The 26,101-nt window shown below is 41.8% G+C and overlaps 1 protein-coding gene across 1 annotated transcript; it reads right to left on the bottom strand.

Moving 5' to 3' along the window:
- Positions 1-22,230: 22,230 nt before the first annotated feature.
- On the bottom strand, positions 22,231-25,186 carry LOC147460899 (uncharacterized). Its single transcript, XM_086499792.1, has 14 exons — positions 25,157-25,186; positions 24,945-25,076; positions 24,631-24,851; positions 24,502-24,532; positions 24,273-24,291; positions 24,148-24,199; positions 23,941-23,978; positions 23,772-23,843; positions 23,546-23,692; positions 23,279-23,440; positions 23,093-23,214; positions 22,979-23,002; positions 22,545-22,627; positions 22,231-22,363 (listed from the first exon to the last, which is right to left on the bottom strand). The coding sequence occupies exons 1-14, from the start codon at positions 25,169-25,171 to the stop codon at positions 22,231-22,233; spliced, it is 1,251 nt and encodes a 416-aa protein (XP_086355918.1). The 5' UTR covers positions 25,172-25,186.
- Between the last annotated feature and the right edge of the window lie 915 nt (positions 25,187-26,101).

The raw sequence follows: 26,101 nt of genomic DNA on the forward strand, positions 1-26,101 counted from the left end.
TCAAGAAAATGAACAAGATTATCAAGCCTGTGATCTTTGGTCAATGCTGTATATATCTCTATCAATTCACTAATTTGTGTGGAGAAGCCATCCACAAGTAGTTGAAGCTCAAAGGCATCATTAAAAATCTCTTTAACACTTTGAAATCTTGCAAGTTCATTAACTTTGTAAAGAAAAGACATCAGCCTCTCATCAGCGGTCTCGTGCATATCCTCTGTATCCATTAGGACAATCCACAAATGTCTGAGAAAGAGAAAAGAGAAGTCCATCAAGACATTAAGAAGTAGACATGACATTAAGAAATATATTTCTTCTATGACTAAAATATATCAATAAACTACCCTTCCTTAATAATGCAAAAAACTAATAATGGTTTACAAACAAGTATGCAAGTTGTAAATCTAAGCAAGCAAGAAAGAATTACAACAAATTGTGTCACTTGCTATGCGAGCTGTGAGGGTGAGGAGAGAGTTGGCACTCAATAAATTCGCTTACGGCGTGTCACTGGGTAAGCAGTCGACACCTTCAAAATTCGCGCACGGGGTGTCGCTTGGAGGCTTTATTTCTAGCCTTGTGAAGGACAATGAGCGGAAAAGTGGGTTGGGTAGGTTGTTTATATGGCCAAAAATGCCGCCTCGGGGGGTGTGCCAAGCGGTTTCCGCCTCTAAGTTTGTGCCCAACGGCTAGTATGCGCCTAGGGAGTTGTGCACCTAGGGAGTTGCGCATAGCGCCCTATACAAGCCCGAGAAGCACTCAAATCGAGCACATTCTTGCCCAATTTTTTCCGATTCTTGCTGCGCTATTATCCGATTCTTGCGGCGCTTTCACAACCCAATTTTACCCGCACTTGGAACAATTGTCACCCCGTCACCCTGTGCGCGATCTTTGTATGTGTGAACTTTTTCCTCGCTTTGCTATTTCGCCTACGGGGTGTCACTCGGTCGCGAGCCGCTTGGAAGGTGAAAACTTCCAATGCTATGGTTATCCCGCACGGGGTGTCATAATAGGAAAAAAATGTTTGTTGTTTGTTACTAATGTTTGTGGTTTGTTGTGCAGCAATCATTCCTATTCCTTTTGAAGATGGCAAGGACCAAGAAGAACAATCGTCACCCCGTCACCCCGTGCGCGATCTTTGTATGTGTGAACTTTTTCCTCGCTTTGCTATTTCGCCTACGGGGTGTCACTCGGTCACGAGCCACTTGGAAGGTGGAAACTTCCAATGCTATGGTTATCCCGCACGGGGTGTCATAATAGGAAAAAAATGTTTGTTGTCGGATATGGGGCTTCATGGTGGCAATGTGAAAATCCAGCGGGATGAAAAGAGATCAACTGCTGAGAAGGATGTCCCATGCAAACCATCCATCGGTGGGGTGAAGGCACGAAGGTTTTTATCTAAGCCCCAAGGTACAAGAGATTCGAAGCTAACAAAACATGGAAAAATATATAACACATCTTATGTTAGCAAGGTAGAGTATCAGAGCTGGAAAAAGCTACATATTGCAGTCAAAGACCAAGAACCAACTACTCGTAACGCGAAGGCTGAGGTTTGGCGATCAATAGACAACCTATTTTTGATGTGCGACAAAGATGACTGGTCACAAGGTGATATGAACAAGTTCAAGGAAAATCTCAACCTTCTGAAAAAATCATTCAAGACAGCATGGACAGACACCCAGATTACTCACTACATGGTATTATCGTGTATTTCATTCTCTCTTATGTGCAAATATGTGAGTGTAAAACATTCTAACTAATCTGTTTTCATATCCAGCACATCATCTTCAATCATTTACCATATTTTATACAAAAGTATGGGAACCCGGCAATATGGAATACCCAAGGGATGGAAAAGTCTCATTACATGGCGAGAAATGCTTATTTCAGGCACACACGACATGGTGGCTCTTGAATCAAGGCTAACAGTTTGAGAGAACTATTTGAATGGTTCTATCGTAGAATCATTCATCGAATGCAGGCAAAAGAAGTCTTGGCAAATTCAGCAACAACACAAGCCATCAGACATTTACAACAACAAAAAGTTAAAAGATCAATGGCATACAACAACTCCGGAGCTCGTGAAAGTCAACGAAGGTGGAGAGAGACAATGGTGTATGTGAATCACAAGTGGAGAAAGATACTCTGAGTGGATGACATTGTACAAAATTTATGTAATACATGATCTTATACAATTGCTACTTGAAGTGTATCAAGATTTTGAAGGTTCAATTTTGTTTTTTGGCACGTCACCCTTGTAACGAATCATGAGATGTTTGCCATACTCTAAAAGTTCATCTGGGTTTTGTCTACCAAGAGCTAGTGCCATTGCTGTGTAGGTGTAGTAATACGCTGCCCGACCACCTGTATAGCCCGGGCAGTAACCAAAACAATCTCTAGCAAACACTTTGTCCACAAGAATGACTTTATCTGCACTTTTGGGCAGCACCGGTCCACCCAAGAAGCGTGATAGTGTCTTGAATGTGTAAGTTGCTATTGAACCCTCTTGTGACATGGAATTGTGAAAAACTACTATCGGCAACTCGCAAAGCTTTGAAAGGTACTGCGCTAGGGCCGCATCCCTTCCTCGATACTCTCGAGTCCGCCGCCGAAGGAAGTCATCCTTGTCAGCAATCCAAGACTGCACATATCATGTCAGAAGTGACACAAGAGAGAGAGAGAGAGAGAGAGAGAGAGAGAGAGAGAGAGAGAGAGAGAGAGAGAGAGAGAGAGAGAGAGAGAGAGAGAGAGAGAGAGAGAGAGAGAGAGAGAGAGAGAGAGAGAGAGAGAGAGAGAGTTACCATGAAGCTCTCATCCTGCAGAAAGAGGTTTTCCTGCCACAGGTCTACAGATGTAGTTGACCCCTGACCTGAATGGTTAAACCAATCCTCCACTTCTTTGTTACTTGTTGATGGTCTTAGGCTTTGTCTTATTGCTTGGAAGGTGGCTTCATCAGGTAGTGTCTCCTTGTATTTTTCAGCTTTCTCAAAGCATCTTCGAAGGCATTCCATTGGATTGCTGGATGTTTCCATTGCCTCATCATCACTACTATCCTCTGAAACAAATCCACTCCTCTCCTCTTGGACTCTGGAAATAATAGCCAGGGAGAAACCCTCCCTTAAATAAAAGACACTTTGCACATCATGCAAGAAGATATAGGTCCTGTCTCCAATCCTGAAGTCAGGCACAACAGGCAACATCATCTGAGCATGCTTCTCAGTGAAGTTACTGACATCCAATGGAAGTTTGATTTCTGTGGTTTTCACAGAGAGCATCTTACTTCTTTGTACTTCAATTGCCTCAACCTCAAGGTCGACTGTGTCTTCAACCTCCTCGACTTCTTGTATATGAGTTTTCTCCTCGCATGCTTCATCTGGTGCTGCATCCTGCTCCTCTAACACCTCATCAGGATTCTACATGAGGAATCCAAACAAGCTGTTCAGGTAAATCATAAAGCCAAAGGCTTCCTGAATGAGTTTGCATTCTTTTTTATGCAAAGGATAGGCTGAATGTCGGCAAGAAGGTGGTAATTCCCTATACTTATTCAGTCCCTGTCCCTTTCCACCACAGTCATTTAAATGCACAAGAGTCATAGTAGGCAGAACAACCCTCCCTACTTGCACCATCACTTCAAACTTATCTCTGTAGGACTGCAAGAAATTACTTTGCTGAGCTAACAGGTCTTCAATGTCAAACTTTGGATTAAACATAGAATGAACTAGATCAAAATTGTCCCCAACACCACAAGATGCTGCAAAATCAAACAGCCTCTCATCAGTTGCAGCTGGGTCTTCCAGAGAAGACACATCCTCTTTGGCTTTACATTTAGTTGCACAGGGACTACTTTCTAGCACATCTGCATCATCTGAGAAGTCTATATTCCTCTTTCTTGTATTTTTCTTCACAAGTACTGTACAGGGCACCACAGCCTTGTAGGGTGAGGGATCCTCTTGCCCTGGTGACCTCTCTGATTGATCTTCACCAATTGACTTTTCTTCAGATATGTCCTGACAAAAGTCAACAGTTCTTTTGGCAGAAACATTAAGCAACTGAGCCTGCAAAGGTTGAAATCCTGGCACAAGCTCTGGGTTTGGTTTCAACCTCTTCTGCCTATTGGACCTTAATCCTATTCATCAGGAAACATGACAAGTCTCACTCTCTCTCTCTCTCTCTCCATATATATATATATATATATATATATATATATATATATATATATATATATATATATATATATATATATATATATATCTGTCTCTCACCAAAGCACAAACAAAAACACACATAGTCTCTCTCTCTCTCTCTCTCTCCAAAGAACACTAAAAAAATACACATAGACTCTCTCTCTCTCTCTCTCTTTGTATGTGTCTATTTGTACTAAAGGCGCGCAAGGACGAAAACGTGCTTTTTGCAACTCTCTACGCGCGCCTTAAGTACAATTGAGGGAAAGGCGTGCAAGGACGAAAACGTGCTTTTTGAGAGAGTCATAACTATACTATAGGCGCGCGGAGAGAGCTGCAGCCAGTGTTTGGTTGGCTCTGCGCGCCGTTAGTAACGGGGACAGAGAGGGGAGGGAGAGAGAGAATGTGTATATCTCTGTGTGTGTGTCTGTGTGTATGTGTGTGTGTGTCTCTGTCTATGGAAGTATGTGTTGAGGTGTGTGTGTGTGTGTGTGTTGAACATCAGTCTGGGTTTTTCTTTGTTTACACACACACACACACACAATTTGTACCAACTGTTGGAAATACAGAGAGAAAGAGTGAGAGATCACCTTTTGTTGGTGGGGTTTGCAGAAACTCCAAGGGAGGTGTCTCCTCCATTGCTTTTTGTCTGTCAAACTGACTCTGTCTCTCTCCCTCCCTCTCTCTCTCTCTCTGAGAGTAAGGAGTCCCTCTCTCTATCTCTCTCTCTCTCTCTCTTTCTATGGCTCTCTCTCTCTCTCTCTCTATTGTTCTCTCTCTTTCTCTCTCTCAAAATCACACTTATAACGGATACACACGGCGGCGCCCCACGTGTTACTATAAATTAGAGTATAATTGCATGTTGTCACATGTGCGGTCATTATTGAGACCGTATACTTTTGTACGTCATATATAGAGGTCAAGAGAGAGAAAAACCACACCTCGTGAAAGAGAGTGAGTGAAAGAGAGAGAGAGAGAGAGAGAGAGAGAGAGAGAGAGAGAGAGAGAGAGAGAGAGAGAGAGAGAGAGAGAGTGCAAGAGCCGTCGTCTGTGTCTCCGACAGCAAGCCGACCCATCGACATAATGAAGGTCTGCGACCTCAGGAGGTTTGGCCCTCTCTCTCTCTCCGTCTGCCTTTGCCTCTATCTCTCTCTCTCTCTCTCTCTGTGTTTCTGTCACAGTACCAAGCTCAGTCTTAACAAACAACACACACAAACAGTCACAAACACAACACACACACACACACACACACACACACACACACACAAATATAACATACACACACACAGACACACACACACACACATAGAGAGACACACACACACAAATCACAAACACACACACACACACACAAATATAACTTACACACACACACACACAAATACAGACACACACACACACACAGCTCTCTCTCTCTCTCTCTCTCTCTCTCTCTCTCTCTCTCTCTCTCTCTCTCTCTCTCTCTCTCTCTACCAAAGGCGCGCGTAGAGAGGCATAACCGATGTGCATGTCTCTATGCGCGCCGTTAGTACTGTGCATTGACCAGTGTATGTCTGAGTGTTATAGAGAGAGGATGTAAGGCGGGGAGAAGAGAGAGAGAGAGAGAGAGAGAGAGAGAGAGAGAGAGAGAGAGAGAGAGAGAGAGAGAGAGAGAGAGAGTATTTCTTTTACCTTATACTAACGGCGCGTGGAGGTGTTTGTTGAGGTCAAAACGTGCTCCACGCGTGCCTTTAGTAATGGGCTCTCTCACTCTCTCTCTCTCTCTATTTAAATATGCTAAGCTATAGAAAGGAGAGAGAGAGAGAGAGAGAGAGAGAGAGAGAAAGAGAGAGAGACTCTTCTTTTTGTATACAGTGAAATGGCTAGAACAAAAGCCACTGCAAGGAAGGCAGGCAAGGGACCAGGATTAGCATCTAAAGCAAGTAGCAGATCTGCAACCCCAAAGAAAAGACCTGGAAAACCCATTAAAATTCTGAAAGGGCCAAGGGTGAAGAAGTTACAAACCTACATCGGACTTTTCAGAGAAATTAGAAAGGCACAGAAATGTGTAGATTTGTGCATACCAAAGCTGCCCTTTCAGAGGATGGTGAGGTCCATATGTGAAGAAGCTACCTGGGGCACCAAAAGGTGGAAGGTGGTGGCATTAATGGCTCTACAAGAAGCAGCAGAGGACTTCCTACTGGAGTACTTCAGTGACATGACCATTGTTGCAGCCCATGCCCACAGGGTTACTATAATGGACAAAGATAGTGAGACATTGAAAAGAATAAGGTGGAGGTATGACAAACTACTGGTCCCCAATGTCTGCAGGGATAAGAAAATGAGGGAAATTTTGTTATACCCCCCGGAGCTAGTGCCACAACTCACAGTTGTAGATGTCACACATGATGTGAATACAAGGGCAAGGGCAGAGACTATTGCTCACCAAACAGAGTACATGAGGGAAGCAGAGCTTAAGGAGAAAGCAAAAGTAGCAGTGGAGTCCCAGAGGCAAACAGAATGCAATGTGACCCTGTCCATAGAGGCAAGCAATCAAGAAACTCTACTTTCAATGAAGGATGGTTTGCTTGCAGAGATACCATTTTTAGATGGAGCCAGAAAGCTAGCTCTGGAAAAAGGGACATTAATTTATTGCAGAATCCAGATGCTCAGATTTCAGACACAATTATCTATGCTTGTCTTAAGTAAGTGTTACTATCTTGCTAGCTTTGAAAACTTAGATAATAGGTTTGCTAGCTCAGGTAGAGTCTCTGCAGCCTGATCAAAAGTCAACTCCCATTGCACACCCACACAGAGGTGTTTCTTCTTGATCCACAAATGTCAGTGATTATTAGACAAAAGAACAGTCCATCTGGGACCTTTGAGAGTTGGTTTCTCCACTGTGCTATGCTGGAAGTTACTGTCATCATCTTTCCATATGAGAACAACCATCACTGGAGTCTCATATGCCTTGATGTTGACTAACCAGTAGTGTGGGTGTTCAATTCAATAAAAGGAACCCACCCTGAAATTAGGCTGTAAGTGTTTTGTATCAAAAAGTGTTTCTTATAGATATCCATGTAAATTTGAAGCCTCATGCTAACATCTTGACATTGCTTTGTGTAGTTGTATAAAGAGGTTGTTGCTTGCCTATGGCAAGCTATGTGGAAGGTATGAACTATACAAGGCCCCAATCAAAGATGTACCTGTCCCAAATCAAACCGATGGAAATTCTTGCGGCTGGAGATGTCTTCTCCATGCAGAATATGTCCTGCAAAGCTACTTTGCATTAAAACCTTTCATGACTAAGGTACCCATTTGGCAATGCATTCAGTTAGTTTTGGTTTAGTTTATAAAAGAATTCTCACCATGTGGTCTTTCAATTTTGCAGAGTGCTTTAAAAAACTACACATATGATTATTTGCAAAGATACCGGGTAAGTTTAATACAACACCTGCTTACTATGTCTAGCCCCAGAGAGCTTGAAGATAGCGGCTTGGATGACCGCACTATTGATCTAACAATACATGACATGCCACCACGACAAACCCCTGCATCCGATACAGTGGAATCACAACGGGCCGAGGGGGTCATATCAGCAGAAGATGAAAGAGCCGAGGATGAGAAAAGGTCAAATGAGCATATGGAAGGTGCTAGTGTACAACCAGAGGAGACAATGAAAGAGCCAAGTCAGCCAGTGGAGGAGCCAAAAGAGCCTATGGCTGAAACCCAAGATGAGGAAAGAAGGCCTATAGATGAGCAAAAGGATATGGATGAGGAAAGCAGGCCTAGGGATGAGCAAACTGATATGGATCAGGCAAGGATGTATGAGGCAAGCCGGTCAACCGAGGGAGAGGAAAAGACCTTGGAGGAAACCTTGAATGAGGCAGAAAGAGCCATGGGGGAGACCCCTGATGAAGATTTGAATGATGACTATGAAGATAAAGCACGGGAGAGCAACAACGAGATGAACACTACAGAGACCCAGTATGGACCCTTGCTACCTGTAGATACGATTGTTCCGGTAATGTCTATTCAAGTATGGCAAAATATGTTCAGCTTCTAACTACTTATATGTACTTGTCAACTTTTATAGAGGTTGATTATCTTGGACGTCAATGGATTGCTGCTGATGCGGGTGCCTCTCGGTGACACAGAACCCTTTGAGGATTTGCAAACGTTTCGGATGGGAACTTGTCGAGTTGTGTCGTCCAGGAACCAAGGAATTTATTCAGTTTCTTCTTCCGCGCTTCAGAGTTGCCATATGGTCTTCAATGCAAAGGCAAAACTTGTCGCCACTAGTTACAATAGTTTGCAGTGTATGCAACGCTCACACGTCAGATTTTGCCTTTTTGTATGATCAAAGAAAATGCGTTATCGTTGAGGGCCACTACCACCCTAAAAAACCACACTTACCTCTTTTGTACAAACCGTTTAGCCAAATCGGTGTACCCTTTGATGCAACTAATACACTACTGATTGATGATACACCTGAAAAGGGAGAACTAAATCCGCCGGGAACAACTATCTCACCACCTTCTTTCGAGGGGCATTCCTTCGATTTTTACCTTGAAGACATTCTGATTCCATACTTACAGAAATTGTATCTCAGTCCATTGTTCACGGACGAGTTTGTACTTTCTAATGAGTTAAGATGACTCTTCTATCATGTCTTTGTCTTGTCTAACATTGAGAGAGAGAGAGAGAGAGAGAGAGAGAGAGAGAGAGAGAGAGAGAGAGAGAGATTTGACATGGTAAAGAAATGTATTTCAAGCACACTTTTTCACAGGGCACAATTGAAAAATGAGCTCAATAAACTTCATGTATTGAAAGTCTTTGTATACACTTGGGTTCACAAGAATATCTGTTACATTGACACTACTTCAACCCGACCATCCAACTTCCTTCGATTTTTACCTTGAAGACATTCTGATTCCATACTTACATAAATTGTATCTCAGTCCATTGTTCACGGACGAGTTTGTACTTTCTAATGAGTTAAGATGACTCTTCTATCATGTCTTTGTCTTGTCTAACATTGAGAGAGAGAGAGAGAGAGAGAGAGAGAGAGAGAGAGAGAGAGAGAGAGATTTGACATGGTAAAGAAATGTATTTCAAGCACACTTTTTCACAGGGCACAATTGAAAAATGAGCTCAATAAACTTCATGTATTGAAAGTCTTTGTATACACTTGGGTTCACAAGAATATCTGTTACATTGACACTACTTCAACCCGACCATCCAACTCTTTGCACAAAATATCTTTTTCCCTTAGCCACATCACCTTACGGCCAGCTAGGAAAAAGGAAAAATCTGATAGGTCCTTGTCCATTGACTCTTCAATTATGTCATGCCGCAAATGCTGAAGACTGCATAGCTCCCTTATTGTAACCACCAACAGTAGGCCATGCTCTTTATCAATCACTTCCACATCCACAACAGGATTATCTTCCAAACCTGCAGAAACCTGGTCCATAGGAATGTACTTACCATTGAGCATTTGTGATCGCATATACCAAAACGAGAGTAACAGTGATTGGCTTGCAATCATGTACTTGACAACTAGAGTATCAAGCGCGACCTCGCACCGTAAACCAATCTCTTCCTTTGCATACCATCCTCTGTCAAGAAGTTTGTCACAGGATGACTGCTGAAATGACTTGCACATGAACATAGTTTTCGTAACACGGATGTTGTAGCTATGAAACAACTCTATGAAGAGTGCAACAGGACAAAAGTTTGCAATTCTAACCAGTTTGGTGGGAATAGAGCTACGTAGAGACCTTTGTATATCCTTGTAGAGCTTACTTCGCATTGCCTCCACCATTGTTTCCTCGGGAACTGGCCAGTCCACAGTGTTCCAATCGGTTGGTAGAGGCACTTTCACCAACATGCCATTCTTATCCCTGAGCTGAGCTGGTAGAAGTGGTCATAAAAAAATATTCCCTCATCAGCCAGTCTTTTGCTGCTCCTCCCTGAATACTGTAGAGAACCAATGTGGGCATGAACAACATGGAAGAGGCCTATTATGCACTCCACAGGCTCCCATTGCTCATAAGAAGAGGGATAAACATCTGCAATATATATAAGAAGAGTTAAACTAAGAGTATCAATAAGTACAAATGACAAATCTAATGTAATTGAGCTGTGAAGAATGGAGACATTGCTCATAACAAGCGGGAGAAACATTGCAAAATATATAAGAAAAGTTATACTGAGAGTATCAGTAAGTTCACATGTCAAGAGTACTTACAATTGCAACGTGGTTGATGTATATCTGATACATTTCCACCGTTTGCTATCACCTCTGGATGGGTAAACACATGCTGAACAAGAACTTCCTTGACAGATTTTTTGCCGATTTCAACTTTGAAATCCAACACTCTGGCCTTCCATGCTGAGCGGTAAACGTTGATACCACTAGACCTCTTGGGTCTTCTTGGTTGCATGAGGACCCATGAACCTTTGTTTATCCTTTGTCCAAACCATTGGTTCTCTGCACTTATTGAAGTTGATATTGTAATTGAGGATATGCTACTACTTGGCCTTCTAGGCAAAGTGCAGTTGTTGGTTGTTGGTGTGAGAGACAGTAAACACCTGGAGCCTCTTGGGCGAGAAGACGTGGAAGCCATAGCTCTCAGAGAAAAGCTTTAGTGGAGGGAGATTCACTTTGAAAGCATTCTAATGGAGGGAAAGTGTTTTAGAATTCCAATATCTTGTGCGGGCTTAATGGTCACCCTCCAGTACGTTAATGACCATAAGAGAATATCAGAAGTGGGACCACATGCAAGCACCTAAAAGCTCGGTAAAAGGAAGGAAATTACGATGCTACAATCCTAGATTCGTGAAAGTTTTATGCTATTTTCCTATTTTTTGAGTCTTTCCACGTACTTTCCTAAGTAACGTAGCCTTCGTGCTCATTGGACGCGCTCTATTATTCTCTCTCTTCATATGGCCCTCCAAATGACCTCTGAAATTTCCTAATGAAGCGTAGAGCGGTGAGTGACACACCATCGTCATCTTTGAGCTTACTAGTTTAAGCTAGTCGTGTGCTTGGAGCCATCTATGGCTCGCACACAGTGTATCGGCAAGTTCCTTGCATTGACACGTGCGACAGACGTGCACATTTTTGGCTTTGCTACTGGGGAATGCCATACACTAAGCTTGAATGGAACTATGTGCTTCTTTGTGGTGCAATTTCAATTGTAGGAAACATAGAGAAGGAAGGTGTGTGTGTTGAGAAGGAGTTTGTTTTGCTGCTGTGTATTATTTTGTTAATAAGGAATTGAAAGGTACTGTGTTTTCTTTGTTAATAAGGTTTTGAAAGGTACTGTGTTTTCTCTGTGATAAGGTGTTAGTATTAAGGTTGTAGATCCATAATGTTAGTTATGTGTAAAGTGCAGTAAGTAGTTCTGTTAGCTAGTGAGTTGTTGTAGTAGTGTGTTAGTGTGTAACAGTAGCTGTATTAGTGGTCAGTAGGTAGGTTAGGTGTGTGTGTGCTCGCGCGCACATCGCGGCCTGTTGGCGGATACGCCGCGACGGACGACAGCACAGTGAGAACTCACCTAACAAGATTTGTCAGCTAGGACGAAGCTCGACCCGCAGACACGTGGAAGCAAGCATAGGGTGTCAACCTGCACTATTGACTACTTCCTACAGATGTCTCTACCCAATGTCTAAGATACAACCTTCAAGAGTACACGAGAGGAGATTTCCTACAACGCTTTCAAGAGCCAAATACCCATCAAACGTTCTCGAAATGCTACGGAACTTGTGGGAAATCCTATTAACACCAATAGGTCGCTCTCCCTAAGGTCCATGAACCAAAACCCCAACCCTAAACACCCGGTGCAAAATCACGTAGGATGTTTGGTCGAAATTTACAAGTCATCATTTTCGAAAACTAAAGTACCTAATGTGTAGCTCTACTCAATGCGAATGCGTGGATATGTTGAAATGCAAAAATAGACAACGTATGCCCATCGAATCACCAGATATAGCTCGTATGTCGATCTCGCGAAGCCGGGCCGTACACCTGCAATGTAGGTGTTGGCGCATAGCTCTCTTTGGGGGAAACACGCTGCACTTCTCCGCACTCAAATTCGACCACCAGTGCGCGTGTAACGTCAAGATAAAACTCTCACTCTCTCTCTCGTACACAGAGTACGCTCCAGTCACACAGACAAAAACTTATAAAAATGACAAAAGGTTTTTTTGCATTAAGGTCAAAAGTGGTATAAATACCTTACAATCTCAAACCTTAATGTTCCAATTTAACCATTTACTCAGTCTAAATGTCAAAAATGGGATACAATCTGGAAGCTTTTGCAAGCCCCACTATTTACAAAGGTGAAATGACAGTTTCTTCTCAATTAAGGAGGGCATGTATCACCTCATGGGAAGGCTGATCAGACAGATCATATGCACATCTATATGTGTCTTGGAAGAAGAATATGTTGTCTATTGTCTGTCCAAGTTTAAAGATTTCAAAAACTTCCATAAGGGTTTTACAGATTTTCCTGAGCATGATGCAAGATGGTCAGGCGAGCCAATGAACAATTTAATGGCACCCGTTAGGGTTTTCACCATGTATTGCTCACTCATTCTTTCGCCTGCCTTCAAGCCTAGCAACTTAGGGTAGTTGAGCCACGTGGGGTGGCTTTTCTTCAGCAGCTCTTGTTCTTTCCACGTCCGTATCCTTGGTAGAGGGAAAAATCTAAGGTTGTCTCTGATTCTTTTAGGCACCTCTACCAGATGAACTAAATAATGTGGGTATTTAGTTAGCCATGCCTTTCTCCATTTTGGCTGAGAGTCCACAATAAGCTTCACTCCTTCTGGTTTGGAGATATCTTCTTCGTATAGTGGCACTATCGGCTCCTCTTTAATCCGCTTGTTTATTGTAGCAACTTCATACTTGAGAAGAGGATATGGGAGAGAAGGTTGTAGCCATTCATGTTGAAAGACATTGGCATCTAAATTTTGAATGGTCATAGACTTAAATTCTCTCTGCTCCCACTCCATTGCTTCTTTGGCCATGTCTTAAATTGCCGCTTCTATTGTCTTTTGTAGATTTTCTTCTTCTTCTTGTGTCAGATCCCGGGGCTCTTAGGATGGTCCCACGAGGATGTCCTCTTGCATTTTTGTGTCCGCTGGATCTGACACATTATCTATGTCAATTCCTTCCATTGCTGCTGGCCTTGTGCTCAAATGTGGCTCTTCAGTCTGCTGTTGGCCTTTCAGCTCATCAATCTGTTTCTGATATGCTTTCTTTTCCCATTCAGCTTGATCCCCCATGTTCACTAAGAGGTCATTCAATTCAGCATTGGCCTTTTCAGCCTCTTCTAGCTTCCTCTTGGTGTCTTCATTTTCTGTTTGCATCCTCTTTAGATCCTCGTCGATCTTCTTTTTCAAGGCTTCTAGCTCATCTTTCATGGCCTTGTTCTCATCTTCCAGACGGCTTTGCATCACTAGGGAGCCCTCGGCTAGCATCAATCTTTGTCTCTTCTCTAGTGTCAACTCCTTTTGGAGTTCCTTCATCTGTTCTTCATATATATCTTTCTCTGAAGCGATGCTAGTTGAGGTAGCAGCTCTGACTCTACCCGGAGATGCCCTTAGCCTCTAGATGGTCTGATCTTTCACTTTCATTTGATCTTTTAGATCTATCACTTCATCCTGGCTTGCCTCATGTTCTAGCTCAGCTTTTTCCTTAGCATTCCTCAAAGTTTCCACTTCTTTGGACTCATCAGCAAGCTGGAGTGTCAGGTTTTCCCTTTCTTTCTCCGCATCCATCAGTGATTTGCTGATTTTCTTATACTCCTCCTTTGATCTTTGAAGCTTTTGGTCTACTGCCTGACTCTGTCTTTCCATCTCTTGGCATCTTTTTAGTGTCGCGTCCAGATCAGCTTGCAGCTTGGCTTGCTTCTATGTGTTCTTTTGGTCGTGCTTTTGCAGCGAGTCCACCTTGGCTTTGATATGAACTTCATTTGTTTTGAGATTATCAATTTCAATCTCAGTGGCCATAGACCTTTCTCTGAGCCTAATGAGTTTTTGCATCACTTCATCCCAATCATTGGTTTGTGGTTGTAAATCCACTATATCGGTGGCCATTTCCTTCAACTCCACTAACCGAGGGCTCAGCATATATTCTTTGGGTCTAGGGCTCGACAACTCAAAAGCTGCATTAGCTGCCTCTTCTTGAGAGTATAGCATTCCTGACTTCTAGGGTGTTGATTTGCAAAATTATAAAACTTGATATTCATTGTTGTCTCTCCATGCTTGCTTGAGTTGTCTGAACACTCGATATCTGCATCGTTATTTAACTCCAGATGCTCAGAGGAGTCATAAAACTCTTCTTGTTCTGGTGAGTCTACATTCTCATCTCCTGCTGGTATAAGGCTTACCATGTAATAGGGTAGCACATCATAGCCATCCTTATCGCAAAATTTTGTCGTTGGGCTATCTGTAATGGTACAGACATCCAATGTTGCTAGTATGTGTTCCCATTCCGGAGATTCTAAGGCATCTTCAAGAAAAGGTTCCGGAATGTTATCCCTGTCCTCAATAGCTCTTTCTAAGAAGCATTCCTCTCTTTTTAAGATCCCACAATGTGAAGCTCCGCACATCCATAGCTTTTTTTTTTGCCCTAACCATGCTGGGAGTTCGAACCCTGCCAATGTAGCTGAATCAAACTCTTCCACTGGTGTCTGATTCACATCCTTGTAACTATGGTCTTTTAGGTATATTTTTGTTGTAGTCTCCCCACGTCTGAGGTATATGTGGTCGTAACCCCAATCCTAGACCATCTTTAATTACCTCATGAATGGTGTTCCCAAGATGATCTCGTAATTGTTCTTTTTGTCAAAATCAACTATTGCAAATGTATGCTCATACTCGATTCCGCAAGAGGTGACAATTACTTTTTCTAAAAGTCCTAGAGGCTTTTCCAATAACCCATCTGCCAGTTGCAATTTCATTCTGGTAGCTCTCAAAGCCGGTTTTCCCCATTTTTTCCAGATTTGTTTGGTGGCGATAGCGACTCCCGCTCCACTGTCAAGAATAGCTTTGGAAACTACTCCTTGGAATTCTACTGGTAGTGTGATATTTCCATCTTCTCCCTCGCAATATTCTCCAACCTTGTTTAAAGGTACTGACCTAGTGTTTAGTTGAGGCTTGTCCAATTCTCTGATCCCTTCTTGAAGCTTCGAGGTAGGGTCTTTTACTCCAAATTTTTCTAAGCATTTGCCTACGGTGGTCCACATGTTTGGTCGTAACCTCAGAAGTTCGGCTAACGTGATTGTGCATGCCACAGGGGTGGACAATAATTCAATCAACCCTTGTGAATCCATCACTCTGTTGGAAGAAAGTCTTTGAGATGGGATTGCTCTCACCTCAGACTTAGCTTCATACTCCCTTAGGTAGGAGGGTAGAGTTTTTAGTGAGTCTAATTGGTTGTGCCCCGAACTAATTGAACCCTGGTCTTCCCCTTGTGAATGCATATCAAAGTTCATTTGTGATCTTGCCTCAAATTCTTCAATGGGAGGTAAGATCTCACTTCCTCCTTTCTCGTGCTATTTATTTGGTGGCTCAACCTGTTAGCTTTATTTGCTTCCCGGATTTGCTTCCACAGGTCATCTAGACTGTTACAATCTTTACCCATTTCTACCAATGTTTTAGGCTGGAAACCATCAATTGTCTCATCTGTCGTATTTGGCACTATGATAGGTTCTCTCCTAGACTCAAAGGCAGTCGTGATTCTCTCCTTCGTGTCTACTTGTTTCTCTAGAGTTGGTTTGATACGGGTTGGAGCTGGTACCTCGTGCCAACTTGCAGGTTTGCCAAGCGGGTTTTCTATCAAGGATTGGGTTGTTTCAATCATCTTTCGACACATTCCCAACCTCTATTTTTCTATTTCTGCATATGGATAAGTCATCCATCTTTGCTCTTGGGTTTGGTTGTTTTTTAGTCTTGCTTCGTATGCTTTTAAAAGTACGTCTAACTGCTCATTTACTTTTTCTACCAGCACTGATCCTCTTAATCCTGCACTTTTGGGTTCTACTATTTCCTTGGGCCCTATGGGCTCTAAGGTTGCCGCAGTGTGTGAGCTTAAACTAGTTAGATCGTCTACCGCTCTAATCTATCCTTTGTGTGTTTTAACTCCTCAAATAGAGCCATTTGTTCTCGTTCTCTCCTGGCTTTCATACGCGCCTTTCTAGCTTTCCAAGTGCTTCTCTGATTTTTCATTTCTACACTTGGGGCATCAGTCTTTGGCTCTTCAATTATGGGTTCGTTTGTCATTCTTTGAGCTTGGGCTTGTGTCACTGCATAAATAGGTATTAATGTCTCATTTTTTGACCCTCCACTGGAAGGCATTGCTTCCAACATGTTCAAAGTAGTGTTTGCTCCTTTGCTCGGGTTCTTAGGGCAATCAGGAATCAAGTGAGTAATTCCACACTCGGTGCAATACGCATTGACTCTAATGATTTCATCATGAGGACAGTCTCTTAGCCAATGGTCTCCACCACACTTGTAGCAGGGTCCCTTAGGCTGTTGAGGTGCTCCTTGAGCTCCTCTTTGTTGGTATGCATGCCTCTGCCCGCTCATGCCTCCGTTGGCTATGAACAATAGTGTTCGTTCATCCAAGCTGTATCTTCCTTCTCTTGCTACCTGTGCAGTTGTTGGTGGTCCTATACTTCCCATCATGCTCCAAGGTTCTAGCGTTGGGGGTTCTTCCGGTGGATAATAGACAGGATTTGTTGCATATCCATTGGAATCTTTGTAAAATGCATGCATAGGTACCAAAGCCTTCTCTTCTGGTTCGTTTACCATTGGTGTGTATCTTATGCCAACTGGTCGTAATCTTGGTAGGGGTGGTTGTTGCCCCAATACGATTGTGGTCTTTCTACACCTACAGGTCCTGGTAGGTTGCCTGCTTGATACCTAGGCATCGGTGGAAGTTGAGGAGATGCTACCTGAACTTGGGGAGCATATGGTCGCTCTCTCACATATCCCTTGTTATAATAACATCCCTCCGTCACATGGTTTGTCCATTTTTGTTCAATAGCACACCACTTCAGCTATTTAGCCTGAGGCTTGGCATACATATTAATCTTTTTTAGCACTTCCTCTACAAGCTACTCCTGGCTTACAGCTACTTCGCCTTTCGGTGTTGTCTTAGCGGACTTGCTTCCACTTTGTTGTTGTGAGGATGAATCGTCATCAAGATCCTTGAATTCACCCTCCTTGTAGACCGCACAATTGCCTACAAGGTAAAGAGCCTCCTTAGTTAACTCATTTAACATTGTGCTCCTCTTCATATGTAAGTCCTTCTGGAGATTTGTGTTCCTTAGTCCTTGAATAAATATAAGCATAAGTTTGGACTGAGTTGGCAGTTCTTCCATAGGGCAGAACTTCACATATCTTTTTAGTCGTAGGGCTGCCTTTCGCACAGACTCCCCTTCTTTCTGTTTGAATTTATGGATTTGTGAGACTGTATTATGAGTTATCCCCCTTTGTGATTCCTCAATAAACTCGTCAAACACCTCCTCCATCGCTCAAAGTCTCTACGCTCCACAGAGTCAAACCAAATAGCGGCATCCTCTTCTAGAGTAAGTCCAAACCTTGTAAATTGGGTAGGGAAGTCCAACACTTCTTCAGCTCTAATCACATACACAAAGGCTGCTACATGATCCTTAGGATCTATGTTTCCCGTGTATTTCTTGTTTATCCATTTTTGCACCTGAGAAGGTCTAATTCTACGATGGTCTACCAATCTCAACATTGGTTCTCCTCATCCTACTCGATATACCTCCTCTTTTGGTAGTGGGAGGGTTCCTCTCCTAGAGGTGCCCCTAAGCCATAATTTTTAATGGCTCTTGCAAGAGGTGGTTCATCTCTTCGAACTCATTCTATGGGTTGTCTTCCAGGCTGTGCCGACTTTTGAGTTTTTGGCTTACTCTTGCCTTGATACTGTGAATAGAGTGGTGGTTCTTGTAAATCTCTTAGCCCTCGTGCGGCTGGATAACCATCTCTATTTCGGTCTTGTTCTAATGTTGCACTTTGTTGAAGCCATGCCTGCAATGATGGTTGGGTTGCTTGTTGGTTCTGGTAGTTGAACGTCTGTTGTCGGTTAGAATGTGATGTTGCGTCGTACTCTTCTGAAAATGGATTTCTCGACTTGCTAGGGGTATAGGTGGACCTTGATACTTCTTCGGGGACATATGTTGATGTTTTTGGAACTGTTGCCTTTTCTACCTCCTCTAGGAGAATTCGTTTGTTTTCTCACCCGTACCTGTCAACAAAAATGACATCCTTCCCCATAGCAATTTCATAAGAGAATAAGTAAAGAACCTTGTCTTTGCTTAATTCATTTGGGTAGGGTTCTTTGCATCGAAAATAAGATACTACTCCCTCGCTCTCATGCTTGTAAATTCCCATATTCTCATTATAGGTAGAGACCCTGGTTGTTTTTTTATCATACATAAAAAGAGCTCCAGGTCGATCAATTTTTGGAGGCGGCTCTTGATCCTCTGAGACCATTTTTCCTTTTGCCACATTATCTCCATATCTGTTGTAATCCTCAGGGTTACTAACTATCAGATAGTGGTTTCCCTTTTCGTCTTGGAATCTATCTCTATCATCATAGACTCAAATTATCTCCAGTCTCTGAGAAGGTCTTTCTTCTATACAAAATACACTTGCCTCCCCGATAGTCATAATAAACTAGGGCTCCCCTAGAGTTTGTTCCTTCTAAGAAGATTATAGTGAACTTGGCATCGTTCAAAGGGTTTTGGGAGGTACTTCCTCCTAGCATCGGTCCTTCACCAGAGAAACCTCCTGGCTGTTGACTGCCCATCATGAAGAAGGACTTATCTGATGAAGTATCAGTATCACTATCCTCCTCAATGATCGGTGCTAATGGATCTAGCCTTGCCTGAGTTACACTCTCCTCAGTGGACACTAAGCTACCCTAATCACCTGTCACTTTTTGGTCTCTAGGAATGTGTCTTCCTGATCTTAAATTCATCAAACTTAGCAATGCAATTTATCACAAATCCAACCACTCACCTGGCAAAGGATTAGTTTCCGCACAACTTCTTGTCTTGCCGTTGAATATACCTGTACACAAGCATTTAATTTCGGCAATAGAATCAAAGCATTTGACCGCTAGAGGTGGTTTTAGTAATGATTGGTATTACTAGAGGGTTAACCTCAACCACTATTGTACTTTATACATCGCGGATGTTCTTGATTAGGTCTGCTAATCTAGAACTGTACTTCACTCAAATGTTTATTAGTTTAGAAGGAAAGTCTTAATTCTGTCTTTGCTCTGTCAAGAGGTCAAACAAGGTCCAATTTCACTTCTGAAAGAAGTTCTGGAACTCTTAAGTCAATTGGAACATCACTCTATGTCTACAGTCAGATTTTGACTTCAATAAGCCCCTGTAGACATCCTACAGGTAGCATGTCTACCTGCTCTGTTTTGGCTGAAATTTTCACTATAGATTCCCCTTCATGGACTGAGTCCACAGCTGTTCTCACTTTTTGATTTGGACACCTATAAGCTGGTCATCTGATCAGAAATCTGTTCCAACAGCCTGATGTTGGTCTGACCAGTCAAATCAACTCCAATTTGGACCAAAGTTGACTAGGAGACTTGCCTCAGGCTATACAACACCCTGCTATGCCTACAGTCAGATTTTGACTTCAATATCATGCAGTAGACATCCTACGCGTAGCATGTCTAACTGCTCAAAATTGCTCCAAATGCAAACCACAGACTCCTCTTAAGGTTCTGATCACTCTGGTGTGCTCACAATTGGATTTGGAGTGCTAAATCACTGTGAACACATCCTACGCGTAGGATGTCTAAGTGATCTTTTTGACCCCAAACTTGAGCCACAGCTTCCCCTTAATGTCATCAACCCATTGCTATGCTTAGATTTTAGTTTGGATTTCAAAAGACCCCAATTTTAGCTAACCTAGTCTTTTTTCAATCAAAAATGCTAAAGTCTTCTTAAAACCCAATTTTTTCACCCAATTGAGATGAAACCTTTCTCATGCACTCAATAAATCATGTAGATCATGCTCATGAAGCCATCCTATGGTTTTGGTCTTAAAATAATGCCTTGGCACAATTTGGGTAGGATGTCTGGCAATTTCCTTTCTTTTGGCCTTATTCTGTCAAGATATGGTCAAACTTCCACTTTCCAGGTGAGAATAGGGTAAAACCTACCTTCTAAACACACTGGTCAACTCAGAGTTTCAAAATTCTCACCACAACACCCTGTAGACATCCTACGCGTAGCATGTCTACTGGCTTAAAATTTAATTTTTTTCTGACAGAAGTACTCCCTATGCTCTGCAGCTCTCTCAGAATTACTCACAAAAACTTTTGAACTTCAATTTAGCTTCTAAACACTCTTTTTCGTCTTTTACAACTTTTTGATGAGCCTAACAGCAAATATAACATGCACGAAGTGCTCCAGATCATAAATCATGATTTCCTACTTACCTTACTCCTACTCATCATGTGAGATGGTGATTTTGGTGTTTCGGTTGCTTCCTGGCCTCTCCGGACTCTCAACCTATCCTTTCACCACCTCTACCACTCCAACTCCTACTCTCTACACCACAACTTAACTAATACCTAAAACTACTTAAGTCTACCTAAGTCGAAGGATCTAGGCCAGACACTCGCTCCCTAGACTTCTCCTGAGACCTAAAGAGTCCCCCACCCTCTGATCCTATCTAAATGTAAAACAAGACTCTGGAAAGCCAGAGAATCCCTATCCTCAAGGACTAGTCTCGGTCACCTACCTAGGTTTTTCGTCCCTGGTAGCGTCGCCAATGTTGGCGGATACGCCACGACGGACGTCAACACAACGAGAACTCACCTAACAAGATTTTTCAACTAAGGACGAAGCTCGACCCGCAGGCACGTGGAGGCAAGCATAGGGTGTCAACCTACACTCGATCAACTATTGACTACTTCCTACAAAGGTCTCTACCCAATGTCTAAGCTACAGGAGTCTTACCATACCCCGAGCGACATTTTTCGAGCAAACACAGATCCGAGCAAACAAATTAAGAAAGTGAATCATAATACATGAAAATGAACTCAACAAGTTATAGTATTACAAACACTATCCAATTTGTTAATAACTAAACCCTACATCACAATTACTTGCCAATAATTCTCTAAATTCTTTAAGGAGTTGCTTTCGTCTCATCAATGACTTAATGTTTATCCATAACACAAATTACGTTGTCAAATCATTAATACAAGAGAATTCCATTAAAAATGGACAATGTTTTCTTTGTAAAATGAAAAAAAAATTCAAACTAACCATGGTCCATTGGACACCTCACATGCGGATTTTAAAATATTCACTTTCAAAATCATACAAGGATCCGTCATTAATGAAAACATTGCGTTGATGACGCATTTCACAGATATGAAAGTCGTATCGCAATTGCTTTGCCATCCTTTGAGCCGCTGCCTCTACATAGATTGGCAATGCACTTCCACAAACAAGCAAAAGTGAATGTAGTCAATATGCATGCACTCAAAATTCAATCTATGGATCTCATTAATAACATTAAACGTAATTCTTTTGCAAGATCCATAAATGCCAAAAAGTGAAACATAACATAAAGACCCAAAACACAGAGCAAACAAAATAGGGAAGTGAATCATAATACAAGAAAATGAACTCAATAAGCTACATTTTCACAAACACTATCTTATTTGTTAATAACTAAACCCTACATCACAAACACTTGCCAACAATTCTCTACATTCTTGAAGGAGTCGCATTCGTCTCATCAATTCACAATGTTATGTATTATACATAATACAAATTATGTTGTCAAATCATTAATACAAGAGCCTTTCATAAAAAAAATTGGACAAAGCTTCCTTTGTAAAATGAAGAAAATTTCAAACTAACCATGGTCCAATGGACACCTCACATGAGGATTTCAAAATATTCACTTTCAAAATCATAGAAGGAATGATATGTCCATTTGTCAATACTTAAACTCTACATCATAAGCACTCGCTAATAATTCTTAGACTCTATGAAAAGTCGCATTCGTCATCAATGAAAACATTGCATTTATGACGCGTTTCACAGATACGAAAGTCGTATCTCAATTCCTTCGCCATTCTTTGAGCCGCTGCCGCTGCCTCTGCATAAATCGGCAATGCACTTCCACAAACAAACAAAAGTATATGTAGTTATTATGCATGTAATCAAAATTTAATCTATGGATCTAATAACATTAGACGTAATTCTTACGCAAGATACACAAATGCCAAAAAGTGAAACACAACATAAAGATCAAAAACACAAAAGTAATGTCAATGTCATAGTAGGAGCGAAGTCTCACTAGTCATCATAAGGGTCGACACGCGATGACATGTCACCCTCATCCTCAACATCTAGAGAGATAGATGCCTCCTCTCGGCTTCGCTTTTTAGGGCAAAGCAAGGGAACCACATAGTCTCTAATAAGAGACTCATCGGTGTCAAGCACAGCACATGCTCGTTCAGATGATAAGCATGCAGCCAAACCGGAAGTTGTACCACACCCAAGCTCCAAACAAATACCTCCACGTCGACAAAGGAGCTCAACAAAAGCTGCAACAAAAGCCTGGCTCCGTTGCATCTCACCCCTCCAAGGCATCCCTGATCCTGATCTAGCTGAGGAAGGCTCAGGAAAATGGTGTGTCATGAACGAATCTGAAGGCTGGAGACCCAAGCGAGAGAACATAGTGGTGCTCTTTGCCACAAAGCATGCTGGCTGCATCCCAATCCTGTGTACCATAAGTAGCATAGAGCACTGGCACTGCAAATGAAATTACAAAACCACAACATTGAAGAAACATTGAAGAAAGAGACTCAACAAAACTATACAATACTGAAGTGAAAACAATACCTGAATTCGACCAAATAAACTCTCAACATATCCATATGAACTATGATGGATCACTATAATGCGACGATGTACCACCATCTGTGAAGCACGACAGAACCTCTCCACCCATCCAATAACCTCTCCTATTCATAGGCTCTTGTAAGAAAAAACTACATTAATGCAAGTAATCAAACACAACACAAATACCTGCAGTAGAAGCCATAATGAGCAGCCATCCAGAATCTGCAAGTGTAGAAAAAGTCAAATGGATAGCAGATCGTACATGCTCCTCAATGAAAATATCCCAACGAGATGGAGAAGAAGAACCAATATGCAATCCACCAAAAGGAAGATCCAAGAAGACAAAATCTGCGGCCCACGAAACAGACTTTCCCCCACGAGTGTATGGCACACCGCTTGAGCGAACTCGAGACATATGTTGATGCACAAGATTCCACGATGCATTGCGAGTACCCTCTCTATAGTTTGCAGCGAGAGAAATGTAATCGCCAACAATAGCAATACATTGTGTATCAACAGGAAGCATTGGGTAACGCAAAGGAGACTCCAAAACATAGAAAAATTGTATGCTCCTCCTAACAACAATCAAGCCCGAGGAGTCTGCGACAACATATTTATGATATGTGAACTTTTTCACAAAGTATTAATAAAAGTCGACAATAAAAATTTCGACACTTACCATGCTCTAGAACATCCTTCTCAATAGTGGTATCAACCACAGTCTCCATCCTCTCACTAGACAAGTGGACACCTTAAAAGACATATACAATAGTTTTTGAACCTACAAGAATCAACAGCATGAAAACATAAAAGTTAAAGAATGACATAAGCATACCTGGTTGTCTCGCCTCTAAAGTAGCAGGTAATGGTTGTCTCACCTCTGCTGCTGCATCCCTAAGCATGGTTTCTCGAAGCTCTTTCTCTCTCTCAAGGATGTGACCCTGCACCATATCTAACCACCATGGACATGTATCTCTCTCCCATGTTGTCAAAGTGGGCATGCTAGGGGGGTACATATATGTGTCCTTTGACACAGTCCGTGCCCACTATCTCACCACAAATGGGAGAGTTGGCAAGATCCCCTTTGAAACCAAAAGTGACAAAAACCTAACAATAAACAAAAACATTGAACACATGACTCGATAGTGACATACAAAGCAAGATCAAAATTGTTACAAACCTGTAAGCCAATCGTTGAGCTGCCATTCGAAAAGTATCAACTTTCTTGAGTGCTTGTTTCTCTACATCTTTGCTTTTAGCCTCCAAAGAAACCTCCAAGGATAGAGAAAAGGCCTAGCTTCAAACTTAATTTCATCAAAGTAGAACCCCAATGTGCATTCATGTGGCAATGGTGCCCCTCATGGCACATTTGAATTGTCCAAAACAAGTTGTGTTGCTCTCTCATAGACACGAGCAAGGTAGCCCTCTCTACGCAGCCAACTACAAATTTAAAAAAAAGCAAAGTTGTGTTATTTAAACAAATATTATCTCTTAGACAAAGCAAGCCAAACATTAAATAACTAGTAAATCATACTCACTGTCGAAACAAATTATCTCCCTTCTTCAAACCAAAAGCAGTCCTTGTGATCCTATCAGACTCGAGTAATGAAACCCATTGGATTTTATTTTGCATAGGGGCATCATGGAGTGCAATCAAGTTTAGCTTCTTTAAAGTTTCCCAGTTGTCATGTCCCCATTTGAGTGACATAATCTTTGCCAACCAGTCTGTCCCAAGATTGGGATCCAAAATATTCAAGAGCTACAACAGAATACAAAGAGCATGAAGTTTTACTTCACATCCATAACAACAATCAACACAATGACTTTTGCTTGATTATTTGGTGAAGTGTACCTTTCCAATGCGTTCTTGATATTTATGTATTATCTCACGATGAATGCTTTTCTCCTCCTTCTTCACATCCTCTACAGGAATTCCTTGCTTGAGTTGAGTCAATCTAGACTCTTTCTCTTTAGTTATTTGAATCTAAAAAAGAAATCAATTTGTCTAAGAGTTATTCAAATGACTTAAAAATAATTTTCAAGCAAAAAAAAAAAAAAACTCACATCATAAACTAGCATGCCAAGGTAGCGTCGTGTGAGTGGATACCAAGGTTCTGCACCTTTAGCATACTTTCTTCGCACAGATGCAATTAGTTCCTGGTCTTTGTCGGGGAGAGTTTTTAGGTAGCTTTCATGTTCAGCTACACATATGTGATTGGTGTTCACAATCTCATACCGTATGTGAGTGGCCACCAAAGCATGCATGTTCATACTGCAAAAACCTATACTGATTTGTTTCCATAATCAAGTATTCAACAACAAGATATATGATTTAGTAGAGATACTCACACATTCATTCGTTGCAAGCTACTTAGCAATGCAATCTCAGGAACCTTGGTGGGATCTATGATAGTACAAAGGACCCTACAATGTCTCTCCTTTGAGGTGGAAAACTTCTCTTTGATAGCTTCAGTCCATGCAAGCGTGCGATGGTTGCCCTCCCAAACATAAAACATGCGGTCTGACAGATCTGCAAACCTTGGTTGGCTTTTGAGATCCAACTCATACTCCTCATTGATTTCTATCCAAAGAGGATCCCACTTTTCCTTGATGTCATCTTCAAAACAAGAAACCAAAATTAGTGAATTCAAAAAGAATTTTTAAAATAGAAATTCACTTAACAAATTTAAGAAGCTTCAACTTACCTGTAGCAATGGTTTGCTCTCTCTTAAATGTCCAAAGTGAAACAATGAAAGCTCCCTTTTCTTGCATATATCCTTCCCTTGCAAAAGCCGGTTTTAATCCACTTAAATCATCTCTTAAACCTCTGACTCTAGCATATGGAATCAACCTACACAAAGGTATAGGAGGACAGTCGAAGCAACTGAACATACGTGTGGTATGAAGTACATCGGCACCTCTATGCATAAAAATATTTTGCTCCTCGTCAATCTATGCAGTTGCAGTTACCTCATCTCGCATTTCCCAAGGGATAATTTGAAGTTCGTT

The sequence above is a fragment of the Adiantum capillus-veneris genome, chromosome 3, assembly GCF_014529385.1.
Source record: "Adiantum capillus-veneris isolate H3 chromosome 3, ASM1452938v2, whole genome shotgun sequence".
In the NCBI taxonomy this organism is placed as follows: Eukaryota; Viridiplantae; Streptophyta; class Polypodiopsida; order Polypodiales; family Pteridaceae; genus Adiantum; species Adiantum capillus-veneris.

Excerpts from the sequence above, each read along its gene's own strand:
- LOC147460899 (XM_086499792.1), bottom strand. Across the intron at positions 24,533-24,630 it reads GGAGATAATTTGTTTCGACA|TTGGCTGCGTAGAGAGGGCT; the intron begins GTGAGTATGATT and ends TTAAATTTGTAG. Across the intron at positions 23,844-23,940 it reads CATTACCTGCTACTTTAGAG|GTGTCCACTTGTCTAGTGAG; the intron begins GCGAGACAACCA and ends ATGTCTTTTAAG.